Here is a 23,526-nt window from a genome sequence, read left to right as displayed (position 1 = left end):
AACCCCAGGTGATATGCATGAGAAGTACATTCTATAAAGTCCAGAGTCTTAATTATGAAAACATAATTAACTTCAGATGAAAACATCCGTGATTCAAAACCCTGTAGCCCAGCATTGGGCCGCTGACTGGACAGCCCGGGTATATCCCACACTATTATTTCCAGCAAGCTGGACCTCCTTGGTATACCTGCTAGAACTTTCTCTGTTCAGGGGTGTGACTGGTACGTACCTTCATTGCACTGCAGACCCTGCCACCCTGTGGCACAGGAACACCCGTAGGGGTCTGGGAGACAGAACACATACGACTTGCATCCCTCCGGTCCACTACACCTTTCTTTACAAGTTCTGCCGAATGTGTGCAGTTCGCAAGCTTGGAGGGGAAGAAAAAGAGGACTCACAGTCAAACAGTCAACCCCTTGGAATGTAGGAGTCTTCTTTTAAAGGGTCTCTCCTAGACTTGTGGATATGGAAAATAAGCCAATCTCAGCTGTGGCACGGACAGCTTTTCAGTGGCCGGCAATCAAGCACCTCTAGGAAAGGATACCTTTTTCCTTTTTTTTTTTTTTTTTAAATTTTTTTTAGCGTTTTTTTATTTATTTTTGAGACAGAGAGAGACAAAGCATGAACGGGGGAGGGTCAGAGAGAGGGAGACACATAATCTGAAACAGGCTCCAGGCTCTGAGCTGTCAGCACAGAGCCGGACGCGGGGCTCGAACTCACGGACCGCGAGATCATGACCTGGGCTGAAGTCGGCCGCTTAACCGACTGAGCCACCCAGGTGCCCCAGGATACCTTTTTCCAATTCACACCAAGTTACCATATGGCCTAACACAAGCCATTTAGTTTCTGTTCCCAATTGTGCCCAGGGTTCGAATTCTAAATCCAGCAATGACGGCTTTTGAAATCTATAACTTACTCAGCAAGTACTCTTGACTTACCCTTCTCACATGTCCTCCCCATAAACCCAGGTGGACAAATGCATTCTCCTGTATCCTCATGGCAGATACCGTTGTTCATACAAACAGTGCAGATGCGGTTGCATTCAGGTCCCCACTTCTGAGCTTCACATCCTTTCAAGGAAAACAAGGCTCTGGTGAGTAGAGCACATTAACTCAGCAAACATTTACTGGGCACCCACGACCCGTCAGTCATTTTAGTGGACACTGGTAAATGAAGATAATCTTTGCTCTCTAAAAGTTAATGGTCTTATATGAAAAACAGACATGGAAACAGGAAATAAGGATCGAAATAAAGACAAGGAGTATCTAATCCTGTCTTGGGGATGGAAGAGGATACACAGGAAGGCTTCCCAGAGGAGGTGTGTGTGAGTTGAATCTGCAGGACCATGTAATTAGCAAACAAGACAGGCTGCAGAGTGTGTTCTGAGCAAAAGCGAGATAGGGGAGGAAAGCCTGGCGTGTTCAAGAGCTGTGGGAATGGTTAGAGATAGAGCAATGGTTTTCAAAGTGTGATCCCTGACCAACAGCTTCTCCAGTACCTGGAAATCTGCTGGAGATGCCAACCTCAAACGTACTCCCCATCCATGACCTAATGAATGAGAACCCTGGAGGTGGTCTAGCAACCACGTTTACCAAGTCCTCCAGAGAATGCATGCCAGAGTGTGAAAATCTCCGGTCTAAAGTACGTAGAGCAAAGAGTCAGCTAAAAAAGCAAGCAGAAGCTAGTAGCATTCACCTAGTTTTTCAAGAACATACAAGAAGTGAAGCAAGACACACAGAACCCAAAATACAAGAATGGTAAAATGCTTCTAGATTCTTTTTCATGGAAATTCGCACCAGGTGATTTTCGGTGATTAATTATATCCAAGGACACCTTCTGATGTAAGGGAAAAAACTCAGGGGGATTTGGATGATTCTTTGTGGTCAGGAATTTAATTTCTCATCTGAAAGCAACTAGTGTCTTTGTCCCTGAATATTAGTCTCACAGTGGTAAGCTTGGACCTGTGCCTACAGCTGATGTAACTTTATAACTGCTTTGGCAAGAACTCCTGGTTATCAGTATTTTCTCTGAAATAAGCAGGAAGACTGTCTACCCGGACCCTTTCTTACAGACTTCCACTTAATAGATAAAGCTACAAAATGTCTAAAAGCTAATATTTACATGCCTTAATATATAAAGGGAAAAATACTTCTGCACGATTAGTGATTTCTTGAGAGCCAGACCACAAGTTATCTGCACATGTTGAAAACTAATGATGGCAGCCTATGGAGATGATAGTGGGCTTTCTCTTATATGAAACTATGTCTCTAACTATATACTTCTCTATAGACCTGTCCCAGCTTCTCCCCTAATCCTGGCAAGGGTGAAAGAATAAAGATTGGGGAAAGACTTGGGGTGACCTCTTGGGGATGAAGAAGCCAGGTAGAGTTTGTTGATGAGCAACAGGCTTCTATGCAATCATAGATGTTTTTGATGAGCAATCAGGCTTCTATGATTTTCTTCAAACACCCTGAGGTTTTATATTTCAGGAAACCAAATACTCATGCATACAGAGAGAAATCCTATAAACTCAATGGTTGTGAGAGATCTTTTATCAGAGAGAGAATTTATATTGGAGAGAAATCCTATAGATAAAACCAGTGTGATTTTTAACATGAAGTCTTTATGCACCGATTATTCCTAGGTTTCAATTCGTCCTAGAGAGACACCCTACAGTTATGAGAAATGGACAAATGCCTTTGGCTATACCTCATTTCTTTTCTTTTTTTTTTTTTTAATTTTTTTTCATGTCTTCATTTATTTTTAAGACAGAGAGAGACAGAGCATGAGCAGGGGAGGGGCAGAGAGAGAGGAAGACACAGAATCCGAAGCAGGCTCCAGGCTCCAAGCTGTGAGCACAGAGCCCAACACAGGACTCAAACTCATGGAGTGTGAGATCATGACCTGAGCTGAGGTTGGACGCTCAACCAACTGAGGCGCCCCTGTACATCATTTCTTAAAATATCAAATAAATCATACTGGGGAAAAATACTCTTAAATGGGATGGGTTGTAGCCTAATTCAAACTTTCTTAGAACGATTTTAGATATTAGCCATGCTTCTCAAATACTTCCACCAAAATACTCCTAAAAACAGCAAAGGAATGAACATGTGTTCCTAGCAATCTCAAGGTATAAGCTAGAGATAAAAATGTGTTTGAAATCTTTCACTTTATCTTTAAAAATCAGGTGAGTTTCAAATTCTAGTCTACATTAAGTTATGTTTGTTTTCACATTAAAAAAAAATGTTAGGGGCACCTGGGTGACTCAGTCGATTAAGCGTCCGACTCCTGGTTTTCGGCTCAGGTCATGATTCTGAGGTTTGTGATCAAGTCTCAGGTTGGGCTCTGCACTGACAAGCATGGAGCCTGCTTGGAATTCTGCCCGCCCCCCCCCCTTTCTCTCTCTCTCTCTCTCTCTCTCTCTCTCTCTCTCTCTCTGCCCCTCCCCCACTTGCACGTTCACTCTCTCTCTCAGAATAAATAAATTTTAAAAACATAAGAAAAAGAAAGCTAAGTCTTTTACCATAGGTCAACATCTGATGTTTCTGATATTGCTAGAAAATGTGCCTACATACTTCAGACTCTGAGTACTGCTGGTACATCTAAATGAAATGAAGATAAACTGTGCTTTTGCCATTTGGACTCTCCATGAGAGCAGTGGGATAAAAGGAGATTTCACTTGACCAAACCAGATGAACCACACTTTTCATACTTCTACTACCATTCCGAGGTGACAGGGATTCATCTTATTATCCTTGTATTTTCATACCAACACAATGCTGGACACAGAGTTATGATCAATACACATTTGTTGAACAAACGAATGAATAAATGAATATAATGCAAAGCAAAAGCAAAACTGTTGATGAGTTAGAGATTCCGATCATTAGAATGACAGAGTGGCCCAAATACTTAGGTCTGGGTATTTAAGAGCATGAAGGCTTGGCAGAGCCGGGAAAATTCAAGGCAAGTTTTTCTCTCTATAAATCAATCTCTTATAAAAACTAATGGTGGATGGTGACTCCCCACTTTGGTAGTTGTAAGAGGGTGGGGGAGCTTTTACTAGTTTTACTTCATGCACATTTTTCAAACATGAAAACAGAAATCCCATTTGAGTGTTACATGATCTGTAAAGTGTGGGATTTATAGGAGACTTAATGTTTACATATTAGACCTACCTAGAAGACCCAATTCCTCCCCACGTAGCAGATACTTTTCAGGGAGACTGCCCAATTCACTGTGATTCCCTCTTCCTATGGAATGATGCTGCTATTCAAGTGGGAGGTCCTAGGGCCCGCACTGTGGTATGTGGTTCTGCACTTGACTATAGCTCATTGGTCTAGGCCAGTAGACATCTAGCATATGTTAGGCCAGTCTGATTCATTACCCTGGGAATTCAAACTTTGGAAGTAAAAGAAACATTGCTGAAGCACAGTTAGGCTAAGAGAAGCATCCTAGAGAGAGAGTCCATCTGCCACCACCAATGCTGGGCCCCAGATCCTCCCTGGGGCCTATCTTTTCTGGAAACTTGCTTGTCAGCTGTTCCACCAATTTTTAAGAGTCCTTAATATACTTTCAACCAATCCCTGGTTTTTGCTTAAGTAGCCAGAGTCAGCTTCTGTTACTTGTAACTAAAAATCCTAACAACCAAATCATTACAGACTGTGGCCTCTCAATCACTTACTCCGGACTATCAGCCTGGTGAAGGCCGAGGTGAAGAGGTTTCCTCCTATGTACCTGGCTGAGTACACTCCAGCATCCTGGGGCTGAGCATGAGGCAGATGAACTTCTAAAATATCAGGTACTTCGTGCCGGGGCACTGAGTGGATGAAGGAACCTGGTGAAGGGAGAAAGGTGGAGAACAGTGGGTCACATGCAGACACTCCTGTCTCCCCATCTGACCTCTCCATTTCGTCAGCTCTCCCTGACTGGATACAGAAAATGTGCTCTAGCATAGTGGATGTAGGAGAAGAATGAAAAGGCTGAGCTATTCAATGCTCTCCCAAAAAGTGAGAAAGGTACAGTGAGAGAGCAGGCAGTTTAGTCTACGCAATCTACCACCAAACATACGAAGACAGAGGTAAAGCTAAAGTGCTTATCTTCTGCAGGGAGAGATGAACGGGCAAAGGTACCCCTGCCAACTAACCAAGTAACCAGGAGATACCTAGAATCACTACACCAATCTGGAAGTCCCATCCATCCATAGGACTCAGAATAGTCCCCATCAATATTTCACCTGGGTCCGGCAACTGCCACCAGGTGGTGCCAAACCCATAGTTGGACCTGGACAGATTTGTACAGCACAGTTGGACTCCCAGAACCACTGCCAGTTGGCTTCCCAGTCTCAGCCTGGTCATCTCCTTAACCTCGCAATCAAACAACCTCACATTTTACATGGCTGGACTTGGAACCTCACTCATCACATCATGATGTGGTTTTATTGTACATTCACAATTCCGTATTACACATTCATAAATACAAAATGTACGTACATTCATATACGTATATGAATCTGTACTTTGCTTGATGAAGCAACCAACCACACTGCCTATTAGAGCTTCTTTAATAAAATTCAATGGGCTTGCATCATAGCGCTTTACTTCAAACATCTGCCCACCAGACTGCACCAGGGTAATGATCCAACAACATGTTTTGCGTTATCTGATGTCTCACATCATGGTGCTGGAAGGAAACAAAACACATACTCACCATTTTTGTAAATCACTGCATCTTCTTCTCTAATCAACACCTTTTTGAAAGATATGTTCACGTTATCTCCCCTGTCCACAGTCATGGTTAAAGTAGCTGGTAGGAAGGAAGCTTTTAAAAGAGAGAAAACAAACAAGTGAGATGAGGGGACACACTTTCTCCAGGAGCAACTGAACTACAAATTCAGAAGATGAGGGCGAGCATTTGCCAGGAGTCAGCTCAAGTGTAGGATCTAAAAGACAATGACAGCTAATGGGTTTCAAACTTCATTAAGGTTTTGAAGAATATGATGAAAGGAACAGTCATTTTCTCTGTAAAACTGTAAGAATGTACACACCACCTACATATACACATTTTTTCCCATACAACTATTGGGGGAGAAAAGGACTTTATGCTGATTAATATGTGTTATCAAACTAAGACCTGAGATTAACCATAAACTAAAACGATGAATCAGCCATCCTTCTCCAATCCCTACCAAGTTTTCTCAGAGTGGAGAGGAATAGAAATGGTTAAACATTTGCCAAATGACTTGTCCCTTCTGGGTGGTGGTCCTTTTCCGTTGTGGGGATCCAGATAATTCTAATTGCTTTAGAATGCCCTAAGCATTTCTCAAATGGAATTAGCATCATGCTGGACTTATTACTAATGGTGTAAATAATGGAATATTGAACACTAAGGCAATGATGGGACCCAGGATACACACACACATACACATACATATATATATAATTATATGTTTGTTACATAATTATAAATATATAATTAGATATACATTACTATATAAATATATAATTAAATACACACACACACACACACACACACACACACACACACACACATATACTGACACAGTTATGGGACTGGGCAGTACTGGAAGGACACTGGGGAAGCTACTGCACATTTGGCTTATAAAACCATTTTGGAAACATCTGTCTTTGTGTCAGCCTTAGAACATAACAGTGCCCGAGTCTCTTGGTTTGTTGGACAAGATGTGTGAATTACATGTTCTAACATTCTTCCAGCCACAACAGTTTCTGAATTTCCTTAATTTATACCATAATCTACAGAGAGCCACAATTACAAGAATGGAGGTGTGATTAATTTTAGTCTCTATTAAGGTAAGCCAATTTTAAAATTTTTCAGCTTTATTGAGCTATAACTGACATACAAGTTAAGCCAATTTTTAAAATTTAAGGATCACCACTAGGAGAAGATAATCAGAATATATAACTTTCTGGGGCACTTGCCTGGCTCACTTGGTTGAGTGTCTGACTCTTGATTTTGGCTCAGGTCACGATTCCAGGGTTGTGGGATTGAGCTCCATGTGGGGCTCCACACTGAGTGTGGAACCTGCTTAAGATTCTCTTTCTCCCTCTGCCCCTCTCCCTGGCTTGTACAATCTCTCTCTCTCTCACTTTAAAATAAAAAGTAAATAAATAAAAATAATCTATAACTTTCCTAAACATGGAGAGCAGGAGAAAATGGAAATAAAAAGACCTAAAAGGAGAGGAATAAGTCCAAATAAAAATCACAGCATAAAGAAAATATAGATTATGCCAAATATACATCAAAAGCCAGAGAATCTCAGAATGAATTAAAATATCTATTTTTTTCATGAGCTACACATTAAATGTAATGACACATAACATTGAGAATAAGGGTGAGAAAAATAGACACCAGACTTACACTATTTGAAAGAAGCTGGTATTGCAATATTTATATCAGAAAAACATCATTTACTTTCAAGGCAAAACAAAATTTTAGGGATAAATATGATCTTTACATAATGACTGAAAAATGGGAGGCACCAGGGTAGCTCAGTCAATTCAATGTCTTACTCTTATTTCAGCTCAGGTCATGATCTCAAGGTTTGTAGGATCGAGCCCCAAGTCGGGCTCCACGCTGACAGCACAGAGCCTGCTTGGGATGCTCTCTCTCCCTCTCTCTCTCAAAATAAATAAATAAACTTCCAAAAAAATGAAAGAGCAATCCTGAACTTGTATAAGCATCTATAACAACAGTGCTTCAAAATCCATGAAACAGAAGCTGACAGAATGAAATAAACTGACAAATCCACAAGCATAGTAGAAACCTTTAGAAGCCGATTCAACAAACAGACCAAAAATTACTAAGGACAAAAAAAAAAAAAAAAAAAAAAAAAAAAAAAATCTGAATAACACAATTAAAGATCTGTTGGCTATTCATGGATCCCCATACCCAGCTATGTGACCGTACGTTCAGGCATATTGCCTCCCTTATTAAGCCACAAAGCACATCTCTATAAATAAAAAGACACAATATCCTATAGAACAAATTCTCTGACTAGGAGGCACCTAAATTAGAAATCAATAGCAAAACACCTTGTACCCTAAGGTTTGGAGAGCTATGGAGTTTCAGCCTAGGACCAAGCCTGCTGAGGACCACCCGGTGAATCAGCCTTCCTTCCTGCCGCTTCTGTGGCTTTCAGACAGGTGGCTTGAGAGAGGCTGATTCAGTACTATGCACACCATGGGCTTGGAGAGCTACCCTGTGAGGGCAGAAGATGCCTTGAACTATACTCAGAAGGTCTCAGCTTTTGGTTCAGCTGCCCATTCTCCTCTGTGCCTGCTGACCCAGGCCTGATGCCCTGCCAGGACATCCACATAAATGCCTTTGGTGCAGGCAATGACACAGTGACATGGGGCAACCTTAGAGGGAGAATGGTATAGATCAAAGGGCACCATGAGCTCTGGAAGAGGACAGTCCTGAGCTTGAGGCCACCCTCTGCCAGTTACTAGACCTCTTTGAATGAGTTACTTAACCTGTGAACATCTCTGCTTACTTGTCTGTAATTGGGAAGTAGAAGTATTTACTTTGTTTATTTTTTAGTGTTTATCCACTTTTGAGAGAGAGAGAGACAGGGTGCAAACTGGGGAAGGGCAGAGAGAGATGGAGACACAGAATCCGAAGCAGGCTCCAGGCTCGGAGCTGTCAGCACAGAGCCCCACACGGGGCTTGAACTTGTGAACCACAAGATCATGACCTGAGCCGAAGTTGGACACTTAACCGACTGAGCCACCCACCCAGGCGCCCCAAAAGTATTTACTTTGAAAGGTTGTTAGGAATATTAAATAATGGATGCCAAACCTGTGGGTACTTAGAAGAGGCCAGTATCCTGCCCAAATATAAACCAACAGCAACACTGCTGTGCTGAGCTGTGCAGGATGGACATGAGTGGCAGCTTGCTCACTGGTACTGACGTGGATCAACCATGCAGGGACTGGCAGGGGGACTTCACTGGGCGCCCTCTCACTCTGACAAGATGCGCCCATGAGCAATCCTAACAGGAGCAGCTCCTGCTCTCTGAGACATGCTCCTGGGCGCCTGTGAGAATCTTTTTTGACCATTTCATGCTGTTGTTCCTTTCTAAGTGGTTTGTTTATATTTTCTGCCCCTTTGTGTGAAGACTGTTTAGCTAACCCCAGACTTCTCACTCAGCATTGTATTCTGAAAAGGAATAGAGATTCCCCGAGGCTCCACTCCAATGGGGCTTTTCTTCCCCACCCCATTCCCACTCTGTGGATTTTTATTATTACAGACCTTGTGCCTTTTAAGCTCCTGTTTCCTTAGGTAGAAACAATCATAGTAGAGTTCCACTGCTGTCCAACCTGCCACGTCCTGCATTCCTGGCTCGAGGTTGATTGTTCTCTGCCAGGTACTAACAAAGGGGTCTACAACCTTCCATGCTGTACTTTGATGATGCAGAAGCCCAGCTTGCACACAGTACACACAGACTAATGTCATGTGACTTGACTGTACCGTGAAAACCGTAAGCACCTTTCAACAGTTCCTACTAGCAGGCACTACATTTCCTTATATACACACACTGGAATACTACTTGGCAATGAAAAAGAATGAAATCTTGCCATTTGCAACAATGTGGATGAAACTACAATGTATTATGCTAAGGGAAATAAGTCAGTCAGAGAAAGATAAATATATGATTTCACTCATATGTGGAACTTAAGAGACAAAATAGATGAACATAGGAGAAAGGGAGGAAAAACAAGATAAAAAGAGAAAGGGAAGCAAACCATAAGGGACTCTTAACTAAAAAGAACAAACCGAGGGTTGCTGGAGGGGAGGTGGGTAGGGGGATGGGCTAAACGGGTGATGGGCATTAAGGAGGGCACTTGTTGGCATGAGCACCGGGTATTATATGTAAGAGATGAATCACTAAATTCTACTCCTGAAACCATTATTACACTATATGTTAACTAACTTGGATTTAAAATAAATAAATAATAGTGCCTACTATCAGGCACTACTTTTTCTAAGCACTTCACACATAGTTAATTTTCATAATACCTCTATCAGATAGTTACTACAATTATCCTAATTTTACAAATGAGGAAATTAAAGTACAGAGAGGCTAAGTAACTTGTCTAAAATCACACAGCAATTTCATGGGAGAGTCAGGGTTTGAACTAGGTAACTCAGCTCTGGAAGCCTCTCCTAGGTTATATAACATTAGCACTCAAAAGGCTGTGAAGTCCTATTACCTCATTTAAAAATGAGATTGCTAGGGCCTGGGTTCAAAAATGACTTGAGTAACATGATCTAGATGGGCTAATTAACTGACAGAACTTAACTAAGAACATGATCCACTTTTTCCTTAAGGGCCGGAGAAGAGAATCGATGATAGTAACAGTTATAAACAAAGAGGCTTCTCAGGGATGTAAAATAATTGAGTTCAATTTTGGGTACCTCCGTTCATGTTAGACTAAGGGTAGTTTCATGTCCATTATTATTTTGTGCAATTTTGCGACAGTGCTGTGAAGATGTTGTATCCTGTGTCTACCCATGTGGGAGATGGCGTTAAGGGTGACTTAGTCCCTTACTCCAGGCCTCCTGACGGTAAGAGTTAAAGTTGAGACACAATCTCAAGACGCCCCCACTTATTGAACCACACCCGCTCTCCACACTCCTCTTATTCCAGTCCCACAGCCTTAGCTCTTAACTGCAGCCATTGTGAACTATGTTCAGTCTGCAGTGGACCACGTGACCACTCCCAGGCAAGTAATGAGCTTCCTCCCTCCTCTGCTCCTGCTTTTTCCCTGTGTCTGACCAAGTCCCACTCCTCTTCAGTCTCCATGTAGATGTCCCTTTCTCCAGGGGCCTTACTCACCCCCTGGGACCCAGGGTAAGTGCCCCAAGGCTGTTCTCCAAATGCCCTGCACTTTCCCCTTCCAGGCCCCAACAGCACAGCTGCCCTGCTAGACTGAACCCTCCTGGACACAAGGGCACGTCTGTTTTGGAAGGCAGCACAGGGTGTTGGTTAGGGCCTGGCTTCTGGGATCAGCCTGGGTTATCCTTCCTAGGTCCAACAGTGGATACTAGGTGTGTGAATGCATCTAAGTTACAATAGCCAAAGGCCTCATCTATTAATACAGGGTCATAATAATCAGCACCAGATACACGTTTGGTAAAGACTTAATTACACAGTAATGTATATAAAGGTGCTGGGGGAATGTCAGGCAGGTAAACACTCAGGACATGCTACCATCGCTGTACCTCCCATGTGTGACACAAAGAGACACCTAAGAATACTCGTGGAATGAAAGAATAAATGAATGGATCGGATTTCAAATTTTCCTATTTTCTTTAGGCTTTTAACACATTCATTTGTGTTATTTAGATACAAATGGCGGGGCGCCTGGGTGGCTCAGTCGGTTAAGCGGCCGACTTCGGCTCAGGTCATGATCTCGCGGTCCGTGAGTTCGAGCCCCGCGTCGGGCTCTGTGCTGACAGCTCAGAGCCTGGAGCCTGTTTCAGATTCTGTGTCTCCCTCTCTCTCTGCCCCTCCCCTGTTCATGTTCTCTCTCTGTCTCAAAAATAAATAAACATTAAAAAAAAATTTTTTTGATACTAATGGCTCCTCTCTGTCAACTTCACAAATGGTGTTTGGAAGGTCTGATGTTCTTAAAGTTATTTCTAGAATGAAAATAGGAAGGAAATAACCTGTGTTTCCTCCTGATGGAAAACTCTGAGACAGCCGCTTGCATGTGAAAATATTTCAAACTTCATTTATACCTCCCGACCCCCAAATGAAATCACCAGGGAGGTTTGAACAAATTGCTTTTGATTTTTTTTTTGCATGATGCCATTGATAAAAAACAGTTTGGCCATGTGGAGTGTGCGAGCCAAATTAAGCATGTTTTGGCACATCTCAAATGGATTTTCCACTTCCTCCCCAGATGCATGAGTCAGCAGCAAGCTGGGATACATGTTTATCCTATCCTGCTGTGTCCCTGGGCAGACACCTCTGAGATCCCATTATGTGTTACTAGGGAATTAATAGTACCATGAAGACACCGTTGTAGAGGTTTTCCTGATTCACATAAAGGATATCACTTTCCTCACACCGTATTTCAGCTACTGGATGGTCGGTAAAAGATACAGAATCCTTTCACCAACCTGAGATGTTGTTATTACAACATAGGAAAGGGGGCACCTGGGTGGCTCAGTCAGTTAGGCATCTGACTCATGATTTCAGCTCAGGTCATGATCTCACAGATCGTGGGGACGCAAACCCACAGCTTGGGACTCTTTCTCTCCTTCTCTCTGCCCCTCCCCCTCTTGTGCACACACCCTCTCTCTCTCTCTCAAAAATAAATAAATAAACATTTAAAAAAATGAATGCAGGAAAGAAAGTACTACCTATTTTTCTGTTTTGTATAAATTTTGTATACCGATTATGTTAATGAATGGTATTCAATTTTTTCCACAACTGAGTAGAAAATAGTCTCACTTAATTATTGCTTATTCCAGGACACTATGATAATTATTGAACGTTTACAATGAGCCAGATAGGTTGGTGGTCTTCTCATTTGATCCTCAAATGTACAGGGGAAAATCTCTATCCTGGTGATATTTTTCAAAGGAGGAAACATGATTTCAGTGAAGTAACTTGCCTTCATGGTACCATTTAGTTGCACAGCCAAGCTCAAACCCACCCAAACTACCTTCACTGTGCCCTGGGCTGCTTTGCAGGGTTTCCATTGGAGCTGTTCTGTTCCCAACAAGTGTTCAGAATCGGGGAGGGCAGTTCACAGTAAGCGGAAGGGATATACCGAGGGTTTGGGGTGGTCATCCACACAGGCTCTGCAGTCGGATCACTTGGCTTCAAATTCCATTCCCAACATTTACAAACTGCTATTGTTATTATGTAACTTATTCTACAATGTTTCATGTCACCCAAGCTTTTAGCAACACATCTGTGGTGTCAATCAAATCTTAATATGAATGCACTCATGGGAACTGGCTTTTGGTAGATACCTTATTTAAAACTGAATACAGTTTTGAAGGTATTGTTAGTGTGCTCGTTACACAAATGATGAAAACAGAGACCAATAGGTGCTAAGTAACTTGCCCAAGGCCACAGAGCTGATAAATGGTGGAGATGGAACTAAAAGTCAGGGGAAAGGAGACTAAAAGGCATCATCTCCACATTATCAAGTCTGCTTTTACCTCATGTAACTGAATTTAAGTTCTCCTTTACCTGTGCTGGCCTTGACTGTCAGTTTGGAACAGTCATTGGTCTTTGACTCCCAACGTTCTGATTTAATACTCTCTACAGGTTCTTCTTTCTACACTGTCAAGTTGAGCCCCAAGCCAGCCCGGAAAGAGCACAGCAGCACTTCATATTTCATTCCTATGAAGTCACTGGGGACAAATCTCAGATTATCTTCATTCAGAATGGGGAATTATCAGCAAAGAGACATAACTCTTTACACAGGTCAAATCCCGAATGACACAGGCAAAAAATAATAGAGTTGACTTTTTAGCCATGATAGCTTTGGCACACCTCACATCCCTTTGCTCAGACTCTCTCCCCTCAGTGGAGAGCTGCCTTCCTGGGAATGTCTGCTGTGCACTTTTCCCACTCACCCTTGTGTCATCTAAAGGTGAACATTGCAGTTTTGCTAAGAAAACCTTTTCCTTCATTTGTCATGAATAGCAATTTTATCATTTTTGACTTGAAAATGAGCTTGCTGCCTTCAAATCTTCTAATTACCAATGTTAGCAAATTCAGAGAAATGTTTTCAGGTGGACCCCAGCTAGAGGCTGATTCTCCACCCTTGCTACTGGAAGTGTGGTCCACAGCCCAGAGGCACCTGATCACCAGGGGCATTGTTAGGCATGTATGATCTCAGGACTCTCCTCAAGGACCTACTGAACCAGAGTCTGCATTTTACCAAGACCTATGGGAAATTTATAAGCACGTTCAGTGTTGAGAAACACTGGTCTAAAACAATGCAGACTCCTATATAAAAAAAAACAAACAAAAACAAAAAACAAAACAAAACAACAACAACAACCACCACCTGCCAATAAGAGAAATGTGTAGAAGTGTGTTATTTATCTGGATCAGTTTTATGATTACAAATCAAACCCCGAAGAGTTCACACAGTCATTATCTCATGAAATGACACATTCGCAGGCCACAGTCCCTGTGGTTATGATGACATCAATTTGGAAAGGACTCCTTCATTAAAGGTATGACCAGCCCAGTAAAAAGGGCTGATGACTGAGTGGCCAGATCATTTGAGTCAGAACAAGGAAAGGTCATCTCTGCTGGAATTCTGTACCATCTTCCCAGCAGACAGCACCAAGATACCAGAAGTCTACCTGCCTGGCCAGGCCTGGGAGTCCTGGGGTAAAATAGAATCATTAAATAATGTTCACAACACTGTCTCCTCCAACTGCCATCAGGATCGGCCTAAAGATTTAGCTTAGAGCCACTTGTATCTTGGGAGAAAGTCTCTATTACATCACTGCCTTGGGGAGTGGTAGCAAAGAGTTATACACGACCCCCCTTCCCTCCTGGCCCCCAGCCCCCCTGAGCCCTTTGCAAAAGGCCCTCAACATCTCCCTTCAAAGCTCTGGTGTTCTGTGAGCTAAGTGTGGTTATTCAACTTTCAAAATGAAATCATGGTCTCTTTCCAAGAATAGTATACCGCCTGCAAAAAGGGCCTCAATTCTTCATCCCTCCCTGTCACCATAATCTTTGCCATTTGGTTGTGTGATGCCCATCCATTCTGACTTTAGGTTCATCTGTTTGACTTTCTTTGGGCAATAAAAAATGAGACAGAAGTGAGAGTATATACTACTGAGACTGGGTTTCAAGAAGCCTTGTGTGTTTCCCTTTCTTCTCTGGCTCTTGTGCCATCTCTGTGAGAATATACCTAGGTTAGCCTGCAAAAGGATAACAGACACATGGAAAAGAGCCAGGCTGGCTCAGCCAAGGCCAGCATAATAAGCCTACAGGCAGCCAACATCCATGTGTGGGAAAGCCCAGTCGAGAGTGGTAGAGCCACCTATCAGCCCCGCTGACTTACACTCATAAGCTGTATGTGCTTGCTGTTGTATGTCACTGCGGTTTGAGGTCATGCGACACACAGCATTACTGTGGCACCAGAAAACTGATACATTAAGTCACCAATGAAGCTGAGTTATTGATAGATGCTTCCCCTTAAAATTTCTTATCTCTACCACACTTTCCCCTGAAAACATTCTCTTCTGTTAAGAATACTCAGGGGCAAGCAAAACAAAGAATCAAATGAAAACTCAATGAGAAAGCTCAAAACGGCCAATATTTTGGCACGGACAGTTAGTTGTCTCCATAACTGTGATTTTCTATTACATACATGTAACCTGTTCAGATCTCCATAAGGGTCATGAAGCTCTTAGTACAAAATATAATACAGTTCATCTCATGACCTAGGCACAGTGTCTAGTGGAGGGGCTGAATGTGCAAGAAGTGGACTGGCCAGTCTCTTTTATCTCTAGTGCTATACGTGTATCAAAGACAAGCAACGCCTGGAACGAGGCAGACAAGGTCTTCAAGCTCCACACTCACACAGCTCATGCCCAGTCTCTGAGTGAGCAACTGCCAAAACAAAAGTTGTGTGTCTCAGCACACCTCACCTGCCCACAACTAAGGGGCCTGTTACCTTGCTGGCGCATCTTCATGGTCCGTATCCTTATTGCTTCTCCTCGAACTCGCCCTTCACAGAAATACGCACCATTGATTTCACTAGCCTTTTCTCTCTTCCAAACGACTTTTTTCGCCCATTCTCTGGTCACATCTTGAGTAACTTCCAGTGGATCCTGGTGCTGGTTCATTAAGGCTTCAAAGTCCCTTCCTATGGTGATGGGCTCATGGGGGCGCCATCCAGTGGCGATGCAGGTGAGGGATGTTTCCGCATCAGACACGAGAGGTAGGGAATTGATCAAGATCAGGTCCATGGCACTGTCCACTGTTCCTAAAAAGAAAGCACATAATCTATGAGGAAGGTTATTACCATGGCCCCACAGATGAACTGATTTTTACAAAGCCCTGTCTAAAAATAGCTAGGGAGCAGTCTTTCTAATGCTACTCTTCCATAGGACAAGATCCAAAACTCTTTACCGTGACCATCACTCAGACGCTTCTAACCAGTCCTGCTCCACTGCACACCCTAACTACAATGAACTATCAGTTATTCTCCATCCCCAAGACAAAGCTGTGTGTTAAGAATCTCCACCCACTAAAGTGTCTGGGACATTAGTTAAGAATTCAGCAAATGCTCGTTGAGTTGAGATAAATTCATGATAATAGCATTATTGTCATTAATGATAATAATTATCATTATTAAAAATTAATGATAGGGGCACCCGGGTGGCCCAGTTAAGCAGTCAACTCTTGATTTCATCTCAGGACATGATCTCATGGTCATTAGATCAAACCCCACAAGACTGTCTTTCTCCCTCTCTCCCTCTCCCTCTGCACCTGCCCTGCTCACACGGGTATCTGCTCTTCCTTTCAAAACAAATTAAATAAAGTAAAAAATTAATGATAATGTGGTACTGCCACAATAAAGCATTCTAAAAAATATATCAACTCTACACACAGCATGCTAACTTTATAGACTCTCGCTGTTACCAAAGACTTGTCCAATTCCATATTAAGTCCCACAAGACAGGGACTGAGCGAGGTCCACCTTTCTATCTGAGCTTCATTCACTTCATCTTTAAAACAAGGCTAATAAGACCCACCTTGCAGGATTCGTGTGAAGATTAAAGGAGATAAAGTACAAAACTTACTAAGTACTGTCTGTGTCTGCTACATACAATAACCACTATTTCAGCTCTCTTTATTGTTTTCTGAACACCTATGTCCAAACCTCAACCCTCTCCAAATGTAGTTAAGAAATCCTATCTGGTCTTTAATAGTTATTCCATAAATAATGAAGCACATTTGAGAAAATAAAATCCTTTCTTTTCACTTTCTGTCCCTCCTCTTCTTTCCCTCCCCCTACTTCTCTTTTGAGGTCCAAAGTTTTTAAGATGAACAAATGAAATCTGTGCCCATTCTCTCCTCTTGCTGAGTGTGAAAAAGTAGGGATGGAGGATGTTCTGGTCCACGTGATGGTTGGTCCCCAAGTCTACATACAATGATCAGGAGGCTGGACAGGTCAATCACATTGGGTGCCAAGGACCAACTGGGGTCTCAGAGACCTTTGTGAAGATGTCAGGCGATTCAAGTAGACTACATGTTATTTCCTTGAATACCCGTTAAATTCTCCCAACAACCCCGTGAGGTGTGCACCATTATCTGACATTCCAATATGAGGAAATGAAGGCTCAAAGGATTGAGTGGCAATTCTGTCTTCCACAGCTACTGAAGTCCTAGCTAGAATTCAAACTCCCATAGATCTTTCAGTTCCTTAGATACACTATGCGTTCTCCTACCTCAAAGACTTTGCACATGCTGATCTCTGCACCTGGCTCCGCTCTGCACATGGCTAACTTCTGCTCACCCTTGGAGCCTCTTCCTAAACACCTTTCTCACAGATGGCTTCCCTACCTACTTGATCTACACTATCTGTACACTCTCATCCTGTTACCCTCTAAACGGCCTCCTGTTTGTTTCCCGCATAACGGTTACCACACTCTGGGACTATTTTATTTACTTTCTCTTTTCTTAGATGGTAAGTTCCATGAATACAAGGATTGAAGCCATTTTGTTCACATTGACATGTATAGGAATACCCTGCCTAGGTCCCTTATGTAAAGGGTTACTAAGCATTTGCTGGATGAGTGGGTGGGTGGATGGATGGATGGATGGATGGGCAGATTTTATTCCAGATCTGTCTGATTCAAGTTCACCATTCCCACTTCTAGAATAGTAAGGTTAAAAATGAAAGTACTCTTCTGAGTCTAAACTGACCTTCTTGCCCATACGTAAAAGGCTGTTTTGAGAATTAATGGAGTTTAAAAAGTAAATGCTACGATTTTTAGAAAATGCCACAGAGAGGTGATCAATGATTGCTGAGTAATGGGAGCTGACTGGTCTCCATTTATGAGAACTTTTTTAGCATCTGCTTATGGTAAGCATGACATCTGCCATGAAGTCCTCACACAACTTTTTCTAATGGCAACCGCCAATGTTGGGTGCATGTAGTGATGTTCTGAGAATAATTCGGTTAGGAGTTAGACTTTTATCTCATCAATTAGGAAGAATGCCAAAGTGAAGTCTTAATGTAAATGTTAACTCAGTACATGGGACTGAGGGAGAAAACCTCGCCTAGAATGAGTTTCCAAGCCTGACCCTGTAGCATCTATGTTGCGTCAAGCCTCAATGGTAACTTTAAGATCTCCAGAGAAGAGACAGTGGTTGGGATAAGGAAAATGTTGTAAGAGAGGATAAGCTAGGAAAACTAGCAGTGGAATTACAGCCTCCAAATGTAACACCGGAGCACAGCCCCCACTTCCACACGTACATCCAGCTGTGCCTCTGAGCGAACACCACCTCATCTCCTGCGCTCACTCATTCCAGGCATGTCCCCCGAGAGAGTCATCAGAGGAAGGAAACACTGTAATTCTTTCAGCTCCGGTTCAATCCAGCCCCATTTCTAGGACCAGTTGGGTGGCTTGCCAAGACCGAGGGATCTGCTCTGAACTCACTGAACTGCACTGGCACTGGCTGTGGTTTATTTAATGGCTTTGGGAAATAAGAGAGAAAGCAGTTGATTTGAAGAGACAGCCACACTTCATCTGTAGATGGTTTCTGGATATGGATCTGGTTTCTTTTCCCTTTTGTTCCTCCCAGCTGTCTCCCTCTACTTTGAGTGACAGAAAGGGAGATTGTGTACTACGAGCGTCCAGACTTGGCAATGCTTTCCTACCCTTACTCAGCATGCCAGGGACAGGAAGCCCTCTCCCACCAGTGAGCTCTCTGTCCTTTGTAATGGCATTTACAATAAAGTATCAGAAGGATTTTGTATATGAGCTTTGGAAATGAGTCGAAATAACTACCAGATTCCTGGGATGGATCTTAAAAATCTTTAGTTTTCCCAAAACAAGAGCACATATTTGTACTTGTCTGTGTACGCCTGAAGAAATTCTGGAAGGTGACACATGAAACTGAGAACAAGAGGGATCCATTAGAGGAGAGTGGGGTAGTTGGGGGACAGGGTAAGAGGGAGGTTTTTCACCATGTACTTATATATGCTGCTTTTGAACCATTGGAATAATACCAACACATAAAAATTAAATGTAAAAAGTAAGTTATTCCTCTACCCTTAAAAAGATGCATTTGGGAGGGATTCAAGAGCCACAGGAATATATATGTCTCTCATCAGTGGTCCCCACATCTACCCCAAATCTCCTTGGATTGCATCCAAATAATGCATTCTCTCTTTCTTCTTTGGACTAATAGGAAATGTGACATCATTCCACAATGCCGGAGGGAAAAACATGGGTTTAAAAAAATTTAAGAACAGAGAGAAGAACAATAGCCACACTTAACCTTTCTTTTTGTTTCAAATTATTGCTTTTTGGGGGGTTTTAATTTATTTTGAGGGGGCGAGGCGTGCATGCACGCACACGCAAACAAGTGAGACAGAGGCAGAGAGAGAGAGAGGGAGAGAGAGAGAATCCCAAGCAGACTCCACACCGTCAGCACAGAGACCGATGTGGGGCTCAATCCTATGAACTGAACCGTGAGATCACGACCTGAGCCAAAACCAAGTCAGACGCTTAACCAACGGAGCCACGAAGGCGCCCCCCACACTTTGCCTCTCAAAGAGAATAATGGAGCAGGGGCCCGAATGCAATGGGTACAGCTGTGGCCTGTGGCTTCTTGAAAGAGTTCAGCCAGTGACATTGAAAGGTGTGACTACAGTCTCATAGCTGGTGCCACAGAGGAATCTGCTACTAGGGACATTTTCCTCAGAAAAATGGCCAAAAGACAGACCCCCATCTGAGCTCACAACAATATCAGCAACCGTGCCTCACATCTTTTCCTCCATCACAGCACGGTCTTCTCTAAGTCCTGCTGGGGACCACTGTGGAGCTATTTTGCCACGAGCCTAGTCTGAAGGGCTCTGCTCAAATTTAGTACTTAGTTCATTACACTTCTTTCATCAAAGCTAAGTTTGCTGTAACTAAGTCTGCATGTTGAATTTCACACAGCTTTTATATTCTGGGGATCGGTACTATTTTTCCTTAGCAAAGACCTTGCAAACACTTCTCAATATTTGCCTAAAATGTGTCTTATTTACCTGCCATCATGACATGGCATCCGCCAAGTTCACAAATGATCGTCCATCACAGTGGCGACATGACAACATCCTAAAATGTCATTTTGCTCATTCTATTTTTGGTGTGCTATACAGCCCATCATCTAATCTTTCACAGTAACATTTGCTTATTAAATTGCATGTGGTACACTGAAAATTGCACTTCGATTTTCTCATTCAACATTGCTCTGAATAATACCTCAAAAACCAAGAAAGAGAAATATTTTTCTTTAAAAACGGTCACAGAAAAATAGACGCATAGATCAATGGAACAGAATAGAAAGCCCAGAAATAAACCCCAATTATGTGGTCAATTAATCTTCAACAAAGAAGGCAAGAATATGCCATGGGAAAAAGACAGTCTGACAGTCTCTTCAACAAATGGTGCTGGGAAAACTGGACAGCAATGTGCATGAATGAAACTGGACCACTTTCTTATACCACACACAAAAATAAATTCAAAATGCATTAAGGACCTGAATGTGAGACCTGAAATCATAAAAATCCAGTAAGAGAGCATAAGCAGTAATTCTTCTGATACTGGCCATAATAGCCTCTTTTTAGGTATGTCTCCTGATGCTAGTGAAACAAAAGCAAAAATAAACTGCTAGATTACACCAAAATAAAAAAGCTCTGCACAGCAAAGCCAACAACTAACAATATTAAAAGATGGAATAGGAGAAGATATTTGCGAATGACCTATCAGATAAAGGGTTAGTATCCAAAACATATAAAGAATTTATACAACTCAACACCAAGAAATCATAATAACCCAATTAAAAAATGAGCAGAAGACATGAACAGATGTTTCTCCAAAGACATACAGGTGGCCAACAGACACATGACAAGATGTGCAACATCACTTATCCTCAGAGAAATACAAATCAAAACCACAATGAGATATCACCTCACACCTGTCAGAGGGGCTAATATAAAAATCTCAAGAAATAACAAGTATTGGTGAGAATGTGGGAAAAAGAAACACTTGTGCACTGTTGCTGGGAATACAAACTGGTGCAGCTACTGTGGAAGACAATACAGAGTTTCCTCAAAACATTTTAAAAAAGAACTACTCTATGATTTAGTAGTCGCACTACTGGGTATTTACCCTAAGAATACAAAAACACTAATTCAAAGGAATACAGGCACCCTGATGTTTATAGCAGCATTATCTACAACAGCCAAATCACAGAAACAGCCCAAGGGCCCATAGACTGATGAATGGGTAAAGAAGATGTGGTGTATACAGTAAAACCTTGGATTGTGAGTAACTTGCTCTGTAAGTGTTCTGCAAGATGAGCAAACATTTCTAATAAATTTTAACTTGATAAGCAAGCGATGCTTTGCAATATGAATAGCACATGATGCCAAACATAACATGATCACAACTGAGCCAATGGTTATTCTCTCTCTCTCTCTCTCTCTCTCTCTGAGGGCTTGTTGGTGATCATCTCCCTTGCTCAGATGCTCAATCTCAGGCCACGGTGTTTGGCAGAAATTTGGGATTTTTCAAAATGTTGGAAGGTGTCCACAACTGGCTCTTGTGTATTTTTTGTCATTTCTAAGCACCTGTGGACAGTCCTTTGCTTTTCCATACAAGAGGAAGCTTAGGAATGCTTTGCTTCATTCTAGGTCAGGCTGCCTGCAGATATAGACTCTTTCTTCTGCTGCCTTATTGCCAGTTACATTAAATGCAGTATATGACAAGAGTTTATTAATTCTTTACTGTGGTCAACATTGTGCGAGCGTATACAATGGCCCCCATTGTATGCAGAAAAAAATTCCATTGAGCCAGCAGTGATTCCATTAGTGATAGTGAAATTCTTCCTACACAATAACCCTCCTCTCTCTTGTCTCCCTCACACCAGCCATGAAGGTTTTCAAAGGTAGTGCAGGTTAACTTATTTTTTGTCATATTTTGTATTTGCTTTATTATTTTGTATTATATTACAGTATTGTAATCATTTTTATATGAATATTTTTTGGGTTATGGAATTTGCTTTGATATACAAGTGCTTTGGATTACAGGCATGTTTTTGGAACAAATTATGCTCACAAACCAAGGTTTTACTGTATATACAATGGAATATTACTCGACCATCAAAAAGAGTGAAATCTTGCCATTTGCAACAACAGGGATCCAACTAGAGAGTATAATACTCAGTGAAGTAAGCCAGTCAGAGAAAGACAAATACCATATAATTTCACTTATGTGTGGAATTTAAGAAACAAATGATTGAAGGGGGAAAAAAGACACAAAACAAAAAACAGGCTCTTCATTATAGGGAACAAACAGGTGGTTACCAGAGGGGAGATGGGTGGGACCATGGGTGAAATAGGTGAAGGGAATCAAGAGTACACTTACCTTGATGACAGCACTGAGTCATATGTGGAATTGCTGAATCGCTATATTGTACGCCTGAAACTAATACAACACAGCACGCTGACTACACTGGAATTAAAATTTAAAAATAATAACAAAAAAGTAAAAAATGGTCATAAAAAGGATTATGGACCTAAATCAACATCCATATGATAGAACTTAATTTTTTTTAATTTTTTTTAACGTTTATTCATTTTTTTGAGAGACAAAGAGAGATAGAGCATGAGCAGGGAAGGGGCAGAGAGAGGGAGACACAGAATGTGAAGCAGGCTCCAGGTTCAGAGCTGTCAGCACAGAGCCCAACGCAGGGCTCGAACTCACGAACTACGAGATCATGACCTGAGCCGAAGTCGGACACTCAACAGACTGAGCCACCCAGGCTCCCCAGAACTTAAATGAATTAGAAAGTAGAGACCGAGCTATTTTTCAAACTGTATTTCAAGGAGTTCTCATTCTCTAAAATGTTCCAGAAGTTTCTGAGACCAGTGGAGGAGAAATTAACACACATACACACTCTCAAAGAGACGTTCAACTTTTACCTGTTTTTTACATTTACACTTCACATAAGCTTTCATTTGGGAGAAAAATGGTTTTGCTAAAATAAAAACATAAAACCTCCAAGGCTATCACTTTTAACTACTTCTCCTCTTACAATCAAATGAAACATTAAATATGATTATCAATGCAAATACATCCCAATGCAGCACAACATGCTTATTCTAATTAGCCTCTCTTCCCACATTCAAGTTAGTACTGCTGCAGACAGTGAAGTTCTAATTAACCCAGCTCCTGCTGACAGGCTAAGCGTACAAACTAGGTTAAATT

At 42.0% G+C, this 23,526-nt stretch overlaps 1 protein-coding gene across 3 annotated transcripts in view; it reads right to left on the bottom strand.

Moving 5' to 3' along the window:
• TEK (TEK receptor tyrosine kinase) overlaps nucleotides 1-23,526 on the bottom strand; it is a 105,616-nt gene that overhangs the window by 45,113 nt on the left and 36,977 nt on the right. For all 3 annotated transcript variants that reach the window (XM_060609609.3, XM_060609607.3, XM_060609608.3), the window contains exons 2-6: nucleotides 15,708-16,019; nucleotides 5,710-5,820; nucleotides 4,685-4,837; nucleotides 939-1,070; nucleotides 230-370 (exon numbers count right to left, since the gene is read on the bottom strand). In XM_060609609.3, coding sequence (XP_060465592.1) covers nucleotides 230-370; nucleotides 939-1,070; nucleotides 4,685-4,837; nucleotides 5,710-5,820; nucleotides 15,708-16,019 — 849 coding nt within the window. The remainder of the gene's footprint in view (nucleotides 1-229; nucleotides 371-938; nucleotides 1,071-4,684; nucleotides 4,838-5,709; nucleotides 5,821-15,707; nucleotides 16,020-23,526) is intronic.

The sequence above is a fragment of the Panthera onca genome, chromosome D4 (assembly GCF_046562875.1).
Source record: "Panthera onca isolate mPanOnc1 chromosome D4, mPanOnc1 haplotype 2, whole genome shotgun sequence".
Classification (NCBI taxonomy): domain Eukaryota; kingdom Metazoa; phylum Chordata; class Mammalia; order Carnivora; family Felidae; genus Panthera; species Panthera onca.
The sequence above is the reverse complement of the archived record's forward strand: the minus strand, read 5'-3'. Positions and strand labels throughout refer to the sequence as shown.